Source organism: Equus asinus, chromosome 2 (assembly GCF_041296235.1).
Source record: "Equus asinus isolate D_3611 breed Donkey chromosome 2, EquAss-T2T_v2, whole genome shotgun sequence".
Taxonomy (NCBI): Eukaryota; Metazoa; Chordata; class Mammalia; order Perissodactyla; family Equidae; genus Equus; species Equus asinus.
In genome coordinates, this window is record NC_091791.1 from 62,861,739 (window position 1) to 62,875,646 (window position 13,908).

Here is a 13,908-nt window from a genome sequence, read left to right on the forward strand (position 1 = left end):
CTTTTTTAATAGCGGCTTGCTAATCCCTTTAAATAGCTCTTAATGTAAGTATTCCATGGTTTTCATTAACCATAAATTTCAGATTTTTTTTTTTTAAACCTCGCCTCAATAAACCATACTTGATTGTTGTTTCACTAGCACCCTTTTAGTCTGGTCAGTGAAGCAGCAAGCCTGCTGCAAATCCTAAATAGCGTGGTGTAGATGAGAGTCTAAGACTTTAATTATATGTCATTTTATTCACAACACTCAATTCCAGGAAGGAAAAAATGACTTTGTTGTTGTAAAAGACATATTATGTGAGTATCACTCATTGTAAACCAAAAATGATACTTCATAGACAACAATGGGAACTGGATTCTGAAAATGTGACCTGAGAAACTGAATAACAGTGAAAGTTATCAAAATGGAAAGAAGTGTTAATGTGAAATCCAGCCTTCTCAGAAATACTCTTTCCTGGCCTGTTTGGTTTTGCTTTTGTTGCTTGTCATGCATGAATGAAAGTGCTATACTCTCGGGGGAGCAGGAAAGCCTCTGTATCAGTTGTTTATTTCCTTAATCCATCCTCCTTTGTGATTTTTGATGTCAGATCTAAAATGGAAAGCCTGTAAATATAATGATTATCACATGGATAATCACCTGCATTAGGAACCACCCTGCTTCTCTATTCTAACCCTAGCCCTTCTCCACATGTCACATCCACTCTGCAGTTGGATTTTAACCTGACTGCTTCATTAGACTTGTGAAACTCAGTGCGTGGCGCCCTGGGGCAGCACAGATGGGGACTTGCTTGTTTTCTTTTCTCACTTTTACTGCAAAGGCACACTAAAAAGTCCTTTTCAATTTAGTGTGATCAGTTCACTTGGAATTACCCCTGATATTTGGAACCTGCCTTGCTCTTCTGCCCACCATCTATGCCCCTTTTTTCTTCTCTATTTTCTGACCTAATGCCTTTTCTTTCTGTCCCTAATGCAGTGAATCTGAGAACTAGTATCCTGCTTAAAATTCTTACTGAGTCAAACTATTCCCCTATGTTGTTTTATTTGTTTTGCTGAGAGGAAAAAATAAATGTTGTTCCATCATTGTATCTACAAACACCTTCAGATCAAAGGTTAGCTTTGGGAAAGTCTTCAGTGAAGTGAGCCAGCTGCCTTCTTTAATGGAGTAGGGGGCACCAGCCCCAGATCAAAGGAAGGTGGGAGTAAGTCAGGAGATAAGATCTTTTTAAGCCCTAGAACAAGTGCTTAGCTTTTCAGTGATAGGGCACAGCTCTGCAAACCTGTGTGAGGGGGTGCTGAGATTGGAAATCAAGTTGACTTCTCTTCAGCATATCCTTCCTCAGTCAGAAATATGTTACCACTTGGAATAGTTTACAGATGTGGAAGTGTCCTAGGGCCTGGTTTCCTTACGAATACTGATCTGACATTTATATATGTGCCTTCTTGTAATTAGTCAGTTCTACTATAGCATAACAGATCACAGTTAATTGCTTCTTACATTTGTGTGAGCAAAACTGAACATTAAAAAAGCAATTTAACTACTCCATGTGAATTTTGAGCTTTTATGTCTTAGTACAATTTTAGTCATACAGATTCTTCATATTAACTTTATCTTATAGTCCTCGAGGGTTCCTTCATGTCTCTGATGAAGTTCCATGTGAATAAGTTGTTGTAGCCGAGCTTTTCAGTTGTCTTTTTCGTATAAGAGTTCGCTTGGTTAATTGTTGGGTTGGACAGCTTGGAAAAATACTGCATTGATGTCTTTTGATCCTTATCTTTTTCCTTAACATCCACGTCAGCAAATATTATTGACTATATGGTGTACAAAATTCTACTGTAAGTAAATTGTCAAAGAGGCTAACCTTTCTTGCACCAATTGTCAAGATCATAATTCAGTTTTTTTAATCTACATCACTAAGGCTAACTCAATCAAGGTTATGCTTCTCTAGTGAACAGCCTAAGGAGTTGTACTTTCAGCTTATCACTTTTTATTAACTTCAGTGTTCAGCTGTAATCATCCATTTCAACCTTTTTAAACCCTCGAAATGGTTGTTTAAATCTACACATTATTAGTATTTTGGACCATAAGTGCATACATGCTGTATTTCCCAGTGTTTTCCTTAACATGTAGACAGTACCCAAATTTATGCTGAAGACATTGACCGTACTTTCTGCCTTACATGGTTTGGTGCAGCAGTCGTTTTAGTCGAGTTGGATCTGCTCACTACTCAGGCTCAAATCCCATCTTTCTATTAATATCTCTTGGCAAAGATAATTTTGGAGGAATGTGAGTTAAGATTTAGAGGCTCTTGACAGTTCTCTGCACTTTTTTCCATTTTCAAGAGGGAAGTGGAGTTGAAAAGTACTATTTCCTCCGTTTTCTGTATCAGTCCTAAAATTAAAGTATATGCGCAAAGCAAAGAGTAAAGAAAGACAAAGGATTTGGTTACATAGGTGTGTTTTTGTCATTTGATAACCTGTTATAAGGGCATTAGATTATATAACAATGTTCATCAGATTGTGCCCTTAAGATATTTAATATCTAGAAAAATGTGTATTAAAATGTTTAACTATATTTCTTTAATGTTTAACTTTTGTTACCTTGTCATCTTATGTCAAAGGGAAATAGGGAGGTTTTTTTGGACTATTTGTTACAATAATTTTCAAACAGACAAAATGTAGAAATACTCAATACATCTAGATTTAATAGTTAACATTTTGCCATTTTTGCTTCACTTTATTTTTTTTAAGGTATTCTAAAGTAGGCTACATACATCATGCTGTTTTATTCCTAAGTACTTCAGGATAAACCTCTACAAATTAAGGACATTTTCCATATCAAATTGATAATTCCTCATATTATCTAATTCCTGTTTCATATTCAAATTTCTCCAATTGTCCCAAAAATGTCTTTTATAGCTGATTTGTTCAAAACTGCATCAGGTAAGGTCTCTACATTGCTCTTGGTCATTTTTCCCCTCCTCACTTTATCATGACATTGATTGATTGAAGACACCAAGCTACTTGTCCTGTAGAATATACTTTTTTTTTTTTAAGATTTTATTTTTCCTTTTTCTCCCCAAAGCCCCCAGTACATAGTTGTGTATTTTCAGTTGTGGGTCCTTCTAATTGTGGCATGTGGGATGCCACCTCAGCATGGCTTGATGAGCCCTGTCATGTCCGATCACAGGATTCGAACCAGCGAAACCCTGGGCCGCCAAAATGGAATGTGAGGACTTGACCACTCAGCCACGGGGCCGGCCCCTGTCCTGAAGAATATTCTTACAGATTTGTCCATTTGCTTTCTCAGTGTATCATTTAACTTGTTCTGCTATCCTCTGTATTTCCTGTAGACTGTAAGTTTTGAATTAAAGTTTTGATTAATTCATGTTAAAAATTTTTGGTCAGAAAACTTTAGAGGTAATGCTGTGTACTTTGTACTACATTATAACAGAAGGCACAATATTTGGTGATCCCACTATTAATGATAATAAGTGGTAGGATTGATCACTGGGTTAAGATGATGACAGCTTGAGCCTTCCATTATTAAGCATATAATCTGTAATATTTTGATTCCATGAAATACCCAGTTCCCCATGATCCTTTCACATAATGAATTTAACATCGATTGATGATCCTTGCTCGAATAAATTTCATCAGGGATTGCAAAATGGTGATTTTTCTGAATCTTTACATTTATTAACAGACAGAAGAGCTTTCTGAAAGATAGTGTTTTAATTAAAAACATAAGCACCAGCGTGTTCTTCAGCTTTCAAATGATTATCTGTCTTTGCTGGGGTCAAAACACCTGAACTCACTGACAGCTACAGTAAAAACATGCACTACATCTTCTTTATTCTAACTTGTGAAGTGTGTTGACATTATGCTGCCTTTTTTTTTATGCCAAGGAAAAAAAGAAAGCTTTTTTGGTGTAAGAATAAAAATTGAACTATGTGGGTATATTGAGATAATTGTGTAAAAAGAAGGCTGTTTGAATCAGAGTTTCAAAATGGATTATTTCTTCATTACCTAGCACTTCATAATTAACTGTTCTTTTTTTTTTTTAATTTCAGGAAGCTGCCACTTTTGCTAGAGAGCAAGGCTTTGAGGTGAGTTAACCCGCAATTGCACACTAAACAGATCCTAAAGGTTTTTTCTAGCTGATAATGAAGTTCTTTTGGACAGTGATTGATGTGCTATTATACTCTCAGAGCCTCGCAGCGGTTGCCATGGAAACTTGGCAGTCGTCATGGTTTCTTTGTTCTGCCAGCACAGTGTTATGACGCACTCTGCTAGGTCTGCACCCAACATCGCCTACAGATGTTATTTATTGAATTTTGAAAAGCCTCTTGGGAAGCCAAGAGGTTGGGCACGGTTTCAAGCTGCCTCTGCAGATATGGGGCCTGTCAGTTTGTTCAGTTAAAAAGCTACCTCATTAGCTGCATTACATTTCATAAAGATTCACTGCAAAAGCAGTGGTGGAGCAAGACTAAATAGTGAACTATAATGTCGTTTAAATAATTTCAACCCCACTACATGTAGATTATCATTATGCAAATTAATTTCCAAAAGGTTGTACTTAACAGTTGTTAGGAACTGATTAATTTAAATTCTGCTCATATAAACTTCCTGTTTGAATCTTTTTTTTCCTTCTCCTTTTTTTTTTGGATAGCATAAAACATATAAATTTTTTGAAACTAAATATCGATAAATGGCTTTAATTTCCAGGTCCGGATTCCGTTTTCCTGGTAAAAGTATTATCCTGTCAAGATTCAAAACTCCATGTGGTTGTTGTTGGCAAAATTAGCATAACAGACAAGACCATGTTTTTATCTATATAATATCCATCTTCTAGTCAATTGTTAGAAAATGCTGACTTTAATCTGACCCCAGGATAAATGACAAAGAATTAACTCAGTTTACAAATTTTATGACTATCATATTTATGGAGCCAGAATTATGCAGAATGCTGTGTTCTGTATGGCAAGTTGGAATGTCGCATGGTTGTAATTTTAAAAATTTAAGATGACTAGAGCTGGAATATGGACACTCTCTCCTTATTTGCATATTCAGTATTGTATGCCAGATAGAGAAGCTGTAAGCACTGATTGGATCTATTAGTAAGCTCACTTTGAACTCTTTAGAGAAAGGTGCTGAATGAATTTGTGATGGAACTATTATTTAAATATATGAAAGGCAGATTCATTATCAAGCAACAAAGTACTGTAATACATGTGCATGTTACCCATGTCGTAAGACTTGACAACCAGACACAGAGCTTCCTTTTCTTGGGGGAAGACAGTGAGCATGTGGTTTAAGTATTCTACTTTACTGTCAAGATCCTATGGAAAAACTATATCAGGATAGAAAACTTTGCCTTATAATACTCAACTGTTAGGTACTGTGATAATTTCTTGGGTGCTTGCTTTTTATGTTTTACCATATTCTTGTGAATATAAGGTTGAATCAATGTGGAAGAAGGAGTAAAGATTTCCAAGTATTTTTTTAATCAAATTTAAGTTTCACTTTGTAATTTCCCAAACTGGCAATTGATATACAGGACTAGATGTAACCAGAGGAATATTCAATTTAAAAGTCAAGTGTTTTGATCATGAGAATATAAGTAGATGTTTTCTGTCATGTTTTAAACTTTCATTGATGTTAAATTTTAATATTAACAATTGATATTCTCTGTTGTTACATCAAAATTCTCCACAGATAAAAGCTTGTAAAACATAAATTTGTGCCCTGTTTTCTGTGCTAACATAAAAAATGTATTTTGGTTCTAGAAAATAACCAGTTTTGTAAATGCTTAGAAATATAACAGGTTGCATAACAAATGATTATGATTCTGTAGTGCCTAGATAATAATTTTTTTAAATAGTTTATTAAACCTGACTACTTCATACTTCTATTGCCCCCTTGAACTACTTGCTTTGAATATGCCTGGTTTAAATTCAGTCTTAGCAACAAACTGCTTTTTCTATTTTCTACCAACCAGCACCATATTAACCCTTCCATTAGTTCTTACTTAATGATTCTAGAATTATTTCTTTTAACCATAAATTTGCCATAATTGATTACAGCATATAAGCAAAGTGATGACGATTATAGTAGGAGTATACCTTATTACCTCCTGACATAGCAAAACTGCTCTTTTGGTGATGTTGACGGTGATATGTTAGATGAATAAAGCACACAGTGTCTTGATGTGTCCCTTCATCTGTTCCCTAAAATATTACAAGCACTGCAGAATATATAAGAGCCTTGAGTAGAATAACCTCAAGTAAGTATTGTTAATAAAATATGATCCATGTGTGGAATGCTATCTAGAGAAATTCAGTGATTTTCAAATGCCATTAAAGTTTCCTTAGTCAATTAGACATAGGTATGAAACTTGGTATTTTTAAAGAGTCAAACAAGAATAAATCAGTTTATCTTAACAGTTTAATGTGTATGAAAATGTGTCAGTGCTCTCAAGCCTAGCGTGACAGACTAGACAAAATCTGCATTTTATCCCTCCCAACTTTAATTTTACCTCTAAATTTTGGGCATGAATGAGAGGAGAGAAAAGAAAAGATAAAAAGAAAGGTGAGCATTTTTTTCTTCCCACCATGTCTGCCTTCCTACACTCACTTTCTATTATAAATCCCCATCAGTTCCCAAAACCACTGAGTATTGCCACTAGTGATCTGTCTGCTAACAGACAATCCAAATGCCTCTAAAAATAACCAGTGTTTATTCATCAGGAAATATCCTTAGTGGCATTGTTTATGATATTCTGGTTAGCTTCTCTGCAAAATTTTAGATAATCTTTCTTTTAAAAAAAATCTTTAATCTTTAAAATGAATTGGGCAATTTTGAGTAAGAAGAGGCAGCTTAGGAGGGCACTGGAGAATGAGATAAAAACTGGAGCTGGGCAGAGCACAAAGCAGAATAGAGAGGATTTTTTTATATATATAGGTGATGGAAAATTGCATAGTGCCTGATTTAAATGACAGACCTGCTAAGAATTTAAAATGACAATTCTTGGGGTAAAAAGTTTCATGAGGCCTTTTATTATTCTGGAAAATCAGTTCAGACTGCAATGTGTTTTTAAATCTGTCTTATCTTGAGCTGAGCCGATAAAAGTTTTGTATTTTTAGAACCTGAATAAAAATAAGAGTCTTAAAAGCGTGTTTCATTAAGAAGGCTTTTAAAAGCTGTATTGAAAGTTGATTTAAATAAAGTGAAGAAAATACCTCCAAAACCTAAAAATGAATATTATTTGTATTTTCATTCTCTGTGCAATAGAGTATGTGCCTAATGATAAAGAGGATTCATACCTTCCTTATTGGGTAATTTATTCAGTTTTACTCTAAGCAACAAATTTTAATTTTCTTACTTTAGATCTCTAAGATATAAAACTTCTGACTATAGAGGAAATAAAGTAATCCTTTTCCCTTTTCCAACTTTCCCCACAGCCCATGACTCTACCTAGAGGATCCCAGACTTGTATTCTTTCTCTGACCAATGACAACTCTATCATCTTAAACCACTGAGAGAGTAAAGCATTGAATTGTGCTATCCAATACAGCACCCACTAGCCACATGTGGCTATTTAAGTAAAATTTAAAATTCATTTCCTCAGCGTCACTAGGCACATTTCAAGTGCACTATAGCCAATGTACCTACCATTTTGGACAGTGCAGATATAAAACATACACATCATCACAGAAAGTTCCATTGATCAGCACTGGATAGAAAGTCCACAGAGAGTGTTCAGGAGGTATTGATTCCCAAAGAATTCTCCAAGATTGTTGTAAAGTTCCTGTGTTCCTCACAAATATAAAGAATGCAGTATGATTACCCAGAGTTTCTGGAAATAAACATTAAGTTAGGTCTTGCTGGCTAAGAGAGTGCAATGCTGCTTTGCTAGGTGACTGAGTACCAAAAGAAGACAGTTTCAGAAAAGTTAGATTAAGGGAAAAAAAATACAATATTCTTCTAATTCTCTTCATTTTATCATTTATTCAACAAATCTTTACTGAACACTGACTATGTGCCTAACACTTTGATAGACCCTGAAGACAAGACGGAAATGACCAGAGAGTGTACTGTGAAAGAGAACACAGGAGGAGTTGCTATTTTAGATACAATAGTCAGGGAATGACTCTCTGAGGAAGTACAACTTGAAAAATATGAATATCTAGCCATGGCAGAAAAAAAGCAAAACAAACAGGGAAACAAATTTCAAACAGAAGGAGCAAGAGTATAAAGGCCCTCAAATAAGGAGCAAAAAAAAAAAAAAAACAAGAAAGAGCATAATTACTGTGTACTTCAGGAACTGGCGGAAGGCCAGTGTGACTGGAGTCACATTGAATGAGTGAAGTGGAGTGAGTGAAGAGGAGTGTAGTATGAGTTAAGACTGGAGACTGACACATCATATGAACACCTTAATTATTACAGAAGTTTCTAGTTGGAAAACAAAATATGCTATGGTTAAGTGAGGCAATGTGTGGGAACACCACAATTGGCATTCTACAGGTGTAGGAAGATTGTGACAGTATTGTTTAACATTTATATCACCAGGTTGTTAAAAACGGAATGAAGAGACTATATTCTTTAATTTGGAAGACAATGCTAAATTTAAGGTATTTTATCACCAATGACAATAAAAGCATACTTTTACCTTTATAAAATGCTTCACAGTTTATAAAACCTTTTCTAACATATCATTAATACATTTAATATTCACACAAACCTTCGAGGGCAGGTAGGGCATGTATTACCATATTAGTTCAAGAGGTTTTAAAAAAAGCTACATGATTTGTTCAAGGTCACATAGCTAATATATAATGGAGCCAGAACCAGAGCTCAGCTCTCTAAGTCTGGCATTCTTTACTATATAAACTACACTTCTTTCTCACATTCTAACATGTTGGAGGAGAAGATTAGATTTCCAGATGACCTTGGAAAATGAGAAATATCTTGAAATTCAAATATTGAAATTCACTAGGGTAAAATACAAGCCAGAATAATTAAGAAAAAATAGCAAGCTTGAATACAAGATTGTCAATGACTTGTGAATGTGGCAGAAAAATGATTTGAGATGAACATGCTTTAGTTGTGTGATAACAACGACAGAAAGCACATTGCCAGAATTTGTAGAATCAGTGCAATTTGTGGATAGCATGGAGCAGTGGTTAAGAGTGTAATCCTTGGAGTTAGACTTTGTGGGTGCCAGTCTTGGCTCCACTTAGTGTATTAATGACCTTAGGAAGTCACTTAACTTTTCTGTGACTCAGTTTCTTCATCTATAAAAAGGGAATGTAGTAATAACACCTACTGCCTAGAAAAGTTAAGATTTAATGAGCTATATACATGAGTATATACATATACTTCAGAGCTATATGCAGGCTCACAGCTAAATTGTATGAGCTTTCTTCTACTTCTCCTCCCTCTTTTCCTCTTTCACCTCCATTATTAGATGCCATAATTGAATTCTCTACACTCAAAACTCTTGAGGCCCTTTCTAGAGATTTTGGGGCACCCTCAGCATATGACTGATTTGGAGAGTATTACACTCATTAGAGGAAAGAAATTAATATTTATTAAATACTTAGCATGTTCTAAATGTTACATTAAATTCTTGCACTTACGTTATCCTTTTTCATCCTCACAACTATTTATAACTTGTTATTTTGAAATAATTTTAGGCTTAGGAAATTTGCAAAACTAGTGCAGAGAGTTCCCAGATACCCTTCAGTCAGTTTTCCCTAATGTTAACATCTTAATTAACCAAGGTATAATCATTAAAACCAGGAAATTGCCATTAGTACAATACCAATAACTGAACTACATATTTTATTCTGATTTCCCCAGTTTTTCCTCTAATTTCCTTTTTCTGTTCCAGAATCTAATCCAGGATCACACTTTGCATTTATTTGTTATATCTCCTTAGTTTCTTCCTATCTGTTACAGTTTCTCATTCTTTCCTTGTTGTTGGTGGTTGATACTTTGAGGAGTACTTGTTAGTCATTTTGTAGAATGTCCCTCAGTTTGAGTTTGTCTAATATTTTCTCATAATTAAGTTGAGGTTATGCATTTTTGATGGAAATACCAGAGAAAGGATGTGCCCTTCTCATTGCATCATATCAGGGATGTATATGATTTCCCAATATCTTATTCTTGATAATGTTGCCCTCGGTCACTGGGTTAAGGTGGTGTTTGCCAGTTTATCCTCTGTAAAGTTACTATTTTCCCACTATAGTTAATAAATATCTTGGGGGTAATATTTTAGGACTATGCAAATATCCTGTTTTGTCCACTAATTTTAGCATCACTAAATTTGATCACTGGGGTAAAGTGATGTCTGTCAACTTTCTCCACTGTAACATTACTATTTTTCCTTTTATAGCAAATAAGTATCTTAGAGGGAGATACCTTGATACTCCCTACATCTTTTAACATAAATATCATTTTCTTAGTTTTGTAGATGAGGAAATGGATCCTCAGAGAGGTTTATTTACCTGCTCAACATCACACAAATAGTAAATCCAGGTATATCATACTCTAAAGTTCCCTGTAATTTCACCATTCTGTTAAGATATGTTAACCCAAGTATACGGGAGAAGAATCTACCATGTGGGTGGGAGGAATACAGAGCTAGAAATCTGTAGCATTGGGAAGACAAAATTGAGGTTTTCACACGAGTTTTTATACTAGATGGAGATCAGCTATTGAGAGCAAAGCAGTGGCTGCACAAGGCATAGTGAGAAATTTAGATTTAGTGCTCACTGACGGTGATCCCACAGGGACAAAGAGGTTTTATATGAGCTGTAGATATGATACAAATAGAATAAAGCTTAACTTTTCTGTAAAAATTTATGTTTTATATTTGGAAAGTTTATTTCACCCTTTTTCAGTTACCGTTTTTATAAGATTTAATTTGAGACATAAGTAAGATTTCTTTGATTAGGTTACCAAAACTCACATAAAAAAATATCTTCTCACAGGGTTGGTTGAAGACAACAGTGGAATGTCATTCTTAATATATTCTTTATACCACCTTGAAGAAAGACCTCTATTTTAAAAACATCCAGCACATGCATAAGATTCTGCTCCCAAGATGATAAAGTGAATCTGTTTCTGGAGTTTGCCTCTTATCTTTATTAAATATGAACTGTACTCAATCATAAGCAAAAATCCTACTGTCGTAAAATATATGTGTGGTAGGGAGATTGGGAGAATATGTGAGTCATTTTAATTAAATGTATACATTTATTTAAGACAGTGAAGACATTGTTATTATATGGCATTTTTTTGATCCTTTCAGCTGTTACTAGTGATTTCTAATAGTCTTGCCTGCAAAACCTAGGGAATTTCTTTTCTCATCTTATCAGAGTTCAGGCTTAGTTCTCTTCTACAATAAGCAGTCAAAAGTAAAATAGTCAGCATGTTTGAAAGGTCAACAGCATTGTCCTACCAGAAGTGTCTTTTCAGAAAGAACAGTCCTCTGGAATCATCATGTTAAGTGTAGTAGAAGCTTAACTTCATATAGCATCTGGAATTTAAGTATTTAGTGAACAAACAACATATAAATATTTCACTAAAGATTGTCATACCTTTTAAAATGTCATGGTTTCTGATGTTGTTTGTGACCAGAATGATTTGTCTGCCTCCCTTACTTAAATTTTTCGGTCCTGTATATCCTTTTTTTTTTTTGGTGAGAAACATTGGCCCCGAACTAACATCTGTTGCCAATCCTCCTCTTTTTGCTTGAGGAAGATTGTCACTAAGCTATCATCTGTGCCAATCTTCCTGTATTTTATGTGAGATGCCACCACAGCAGAGTTTGACAAGCAGTGCTAGGTCCATGCTCAGGATCTGAACCTGTGAACCCTGGGCTGCCAAAGTGTAGCACACAAACTTCACCACTACACCACTGGGCCGGCCCCCTGTATGTCCTAATTAACATCTTTTATGCCACTCAGATATATTTCTCTCTCCATAACTGTTTGAAACTTTGCACAGTGATACAGTAAACTACCAACAAAGCTGAAACCATGGACAATTTTAGAGGCCCACTGAATTCAGACATGGATTTTTAAATTATCTAAAGTTGTTGAAAACATGATTCTAAAAGTCCTGCCTGTGGCTTATGGGTTAGATCTTAAGTTTCAACATTTATGATGTAAAACTTCACGGCCTATGCTATATGAAAAATAGCATCAGGGTTTCTAGATTAATTTGTAATTTTTTAAGCTTTGTCTTTTTTAAAGAAAATTAAGTCTGTAGGAAATGGCTGGCATCTTTCTCTCATTTTAGTTCTTTGAAAAATTGGGCATTATAGCAACCATTTTATTTCCACAGCATAATTATGCTCTGCAGACCTCTAAAATAATTCAACATTCCTCTTTTTACAAATCTCTCTTTAATTGGAAACTTGCAAATTAACTGGGTATTTGCTGATATTAAGGAATTATTGTGAATTTTTAAAAATATGATAACAGTTATGTGGTTATGTTTAAGTCTTTACCTTTCAGAGATACATACTAAACATTTACAAATGACATGATATAGTATCTGGGATTTGCTTCAGAATAATATGAAAGGCAGATGGATGAAGGTATAGATGAAATAAGATTCATCATAAATTTAAAATTGTTGCAGCCCAATGGTGGGTTTTCCTTGGAGGTTTGTACTATTCTGTTTACTTTTGTACGTGGTAAAATTTTTTAAATAACTTTTAATAGATATTCAGGTCTCTCTTATTTTGAACATGAGAAGCTTAATCCTTAATCTAATAAAGTTTGGCTTTATTGTACTGGTTATGAGAATTTTTTCCTCCTTTTCATTAATAGACTGAAGACATTAAAGAGATAGCCAGAAAGACACAGGCTCTGCCAAAGGTGAACTCGAAGAGGCAGCGAATCGTGATTTTCACCCAAGGGAGAGATGACACCATAATGGCTACAGGTACATGTAGAAACTGTGAGAAACCCAGTTTTATGGAGATTAATCATTCATAACAAAATTCTATATTCTTTCTATTATAATTTATTCAAAACAATGTAACATTTTTTTCTCTTTTTTACTACCTTGACACATTTTGCTCCCTCCCCATACCCCCTCAGCCCTGCCTCTGGCAACAACCAAGCTGTTCCCTGTATCAATGAGTTTGAGGTTTTTTTTAGATTCCACATATAAGTGAGATCATCCAGTATTTGCCTTTCTCCATCTGACTTATTTCACTTAGCCTAATGCCCTCAGAGTCCATCCATGTTGTTGCAAATGGCAGGATTTCCTTCTTTTTGATGGCTGATTAATATTCCATTGTATATATATTCACCATGTTTTCTTTATCTTTTTATTCGTCAGTGGACTCTTAGGTTGTTTCCATGCCTTTGCTATTGTAAATAATGCTGCAGTGAACATGGTGGTGCAGGTATCTTTTCGAGTTAGTGTTTTTGTTTCCTTTGGATAAATACCCAGACATGGAATTGCTGGATCATGTGGTAGTTCTATTTTTAATCTTTCAAGGAACCTCCATACTGCTTTCCGTAGTGGCTGCAGCAATATACATTCCCACTAGTAGTGCACAAGAGTTCCCTTTTCTCCATATCCTCACCAACACTTATTACTTGTCTTTTTGACAATAGCTGTTCTAACAGGTATGAGGTGACATCTCATTGTGGTTTTGATTTGCATTTCCCTGATGATTAGTGATGTTTAGCATCTTTTCATGTACCTGTTGGCCATTTGTGTGTCTTCTTTGGAAAAATGTCTATTCAGATCCTCAGCCCATTTTTTAATTGGATTGTTATTTTTACTGTTGAGTTATATGAGTTAAGTCTTTTGGATATTAACCCCTTATCAGATATATGATTTGCAAAATTTTTTCCCCATCCCATAGGTTGCCTTTTCATTT

The 13,908-nt window shown here is 34.9% G+C and overlaps 1 protein-coding gene across 2 annotated transcripts in view; it reads left to right on the forward strand.

Moving 5' to 3' along the window:
• ADK (adenosine kinase) overlaps nucleotides 1-13,908 on the forward strand; it is a 528,114-nt gene that overhangs the window by 431,673 nt on the left and 82,533 nt on the right. For both annotated transcript variants that reach the window (XM_014860631.3, XM_014860632.3), the window contains exons 8-9: nucleotides 4,070-4,105; nucleotides 12,842-12,956. In XM_014860631.3, the coding sequence (XP_014716117.1) occupies nucleotides 4,070-4,105; nucleotides 12,842-12,956 (151 nt within the window). The remainder of the gene's footprint in view (nucleotides 1-4,069; nucleotides 4,106-12,841; nucleotides 12,957-13,908) is intronic.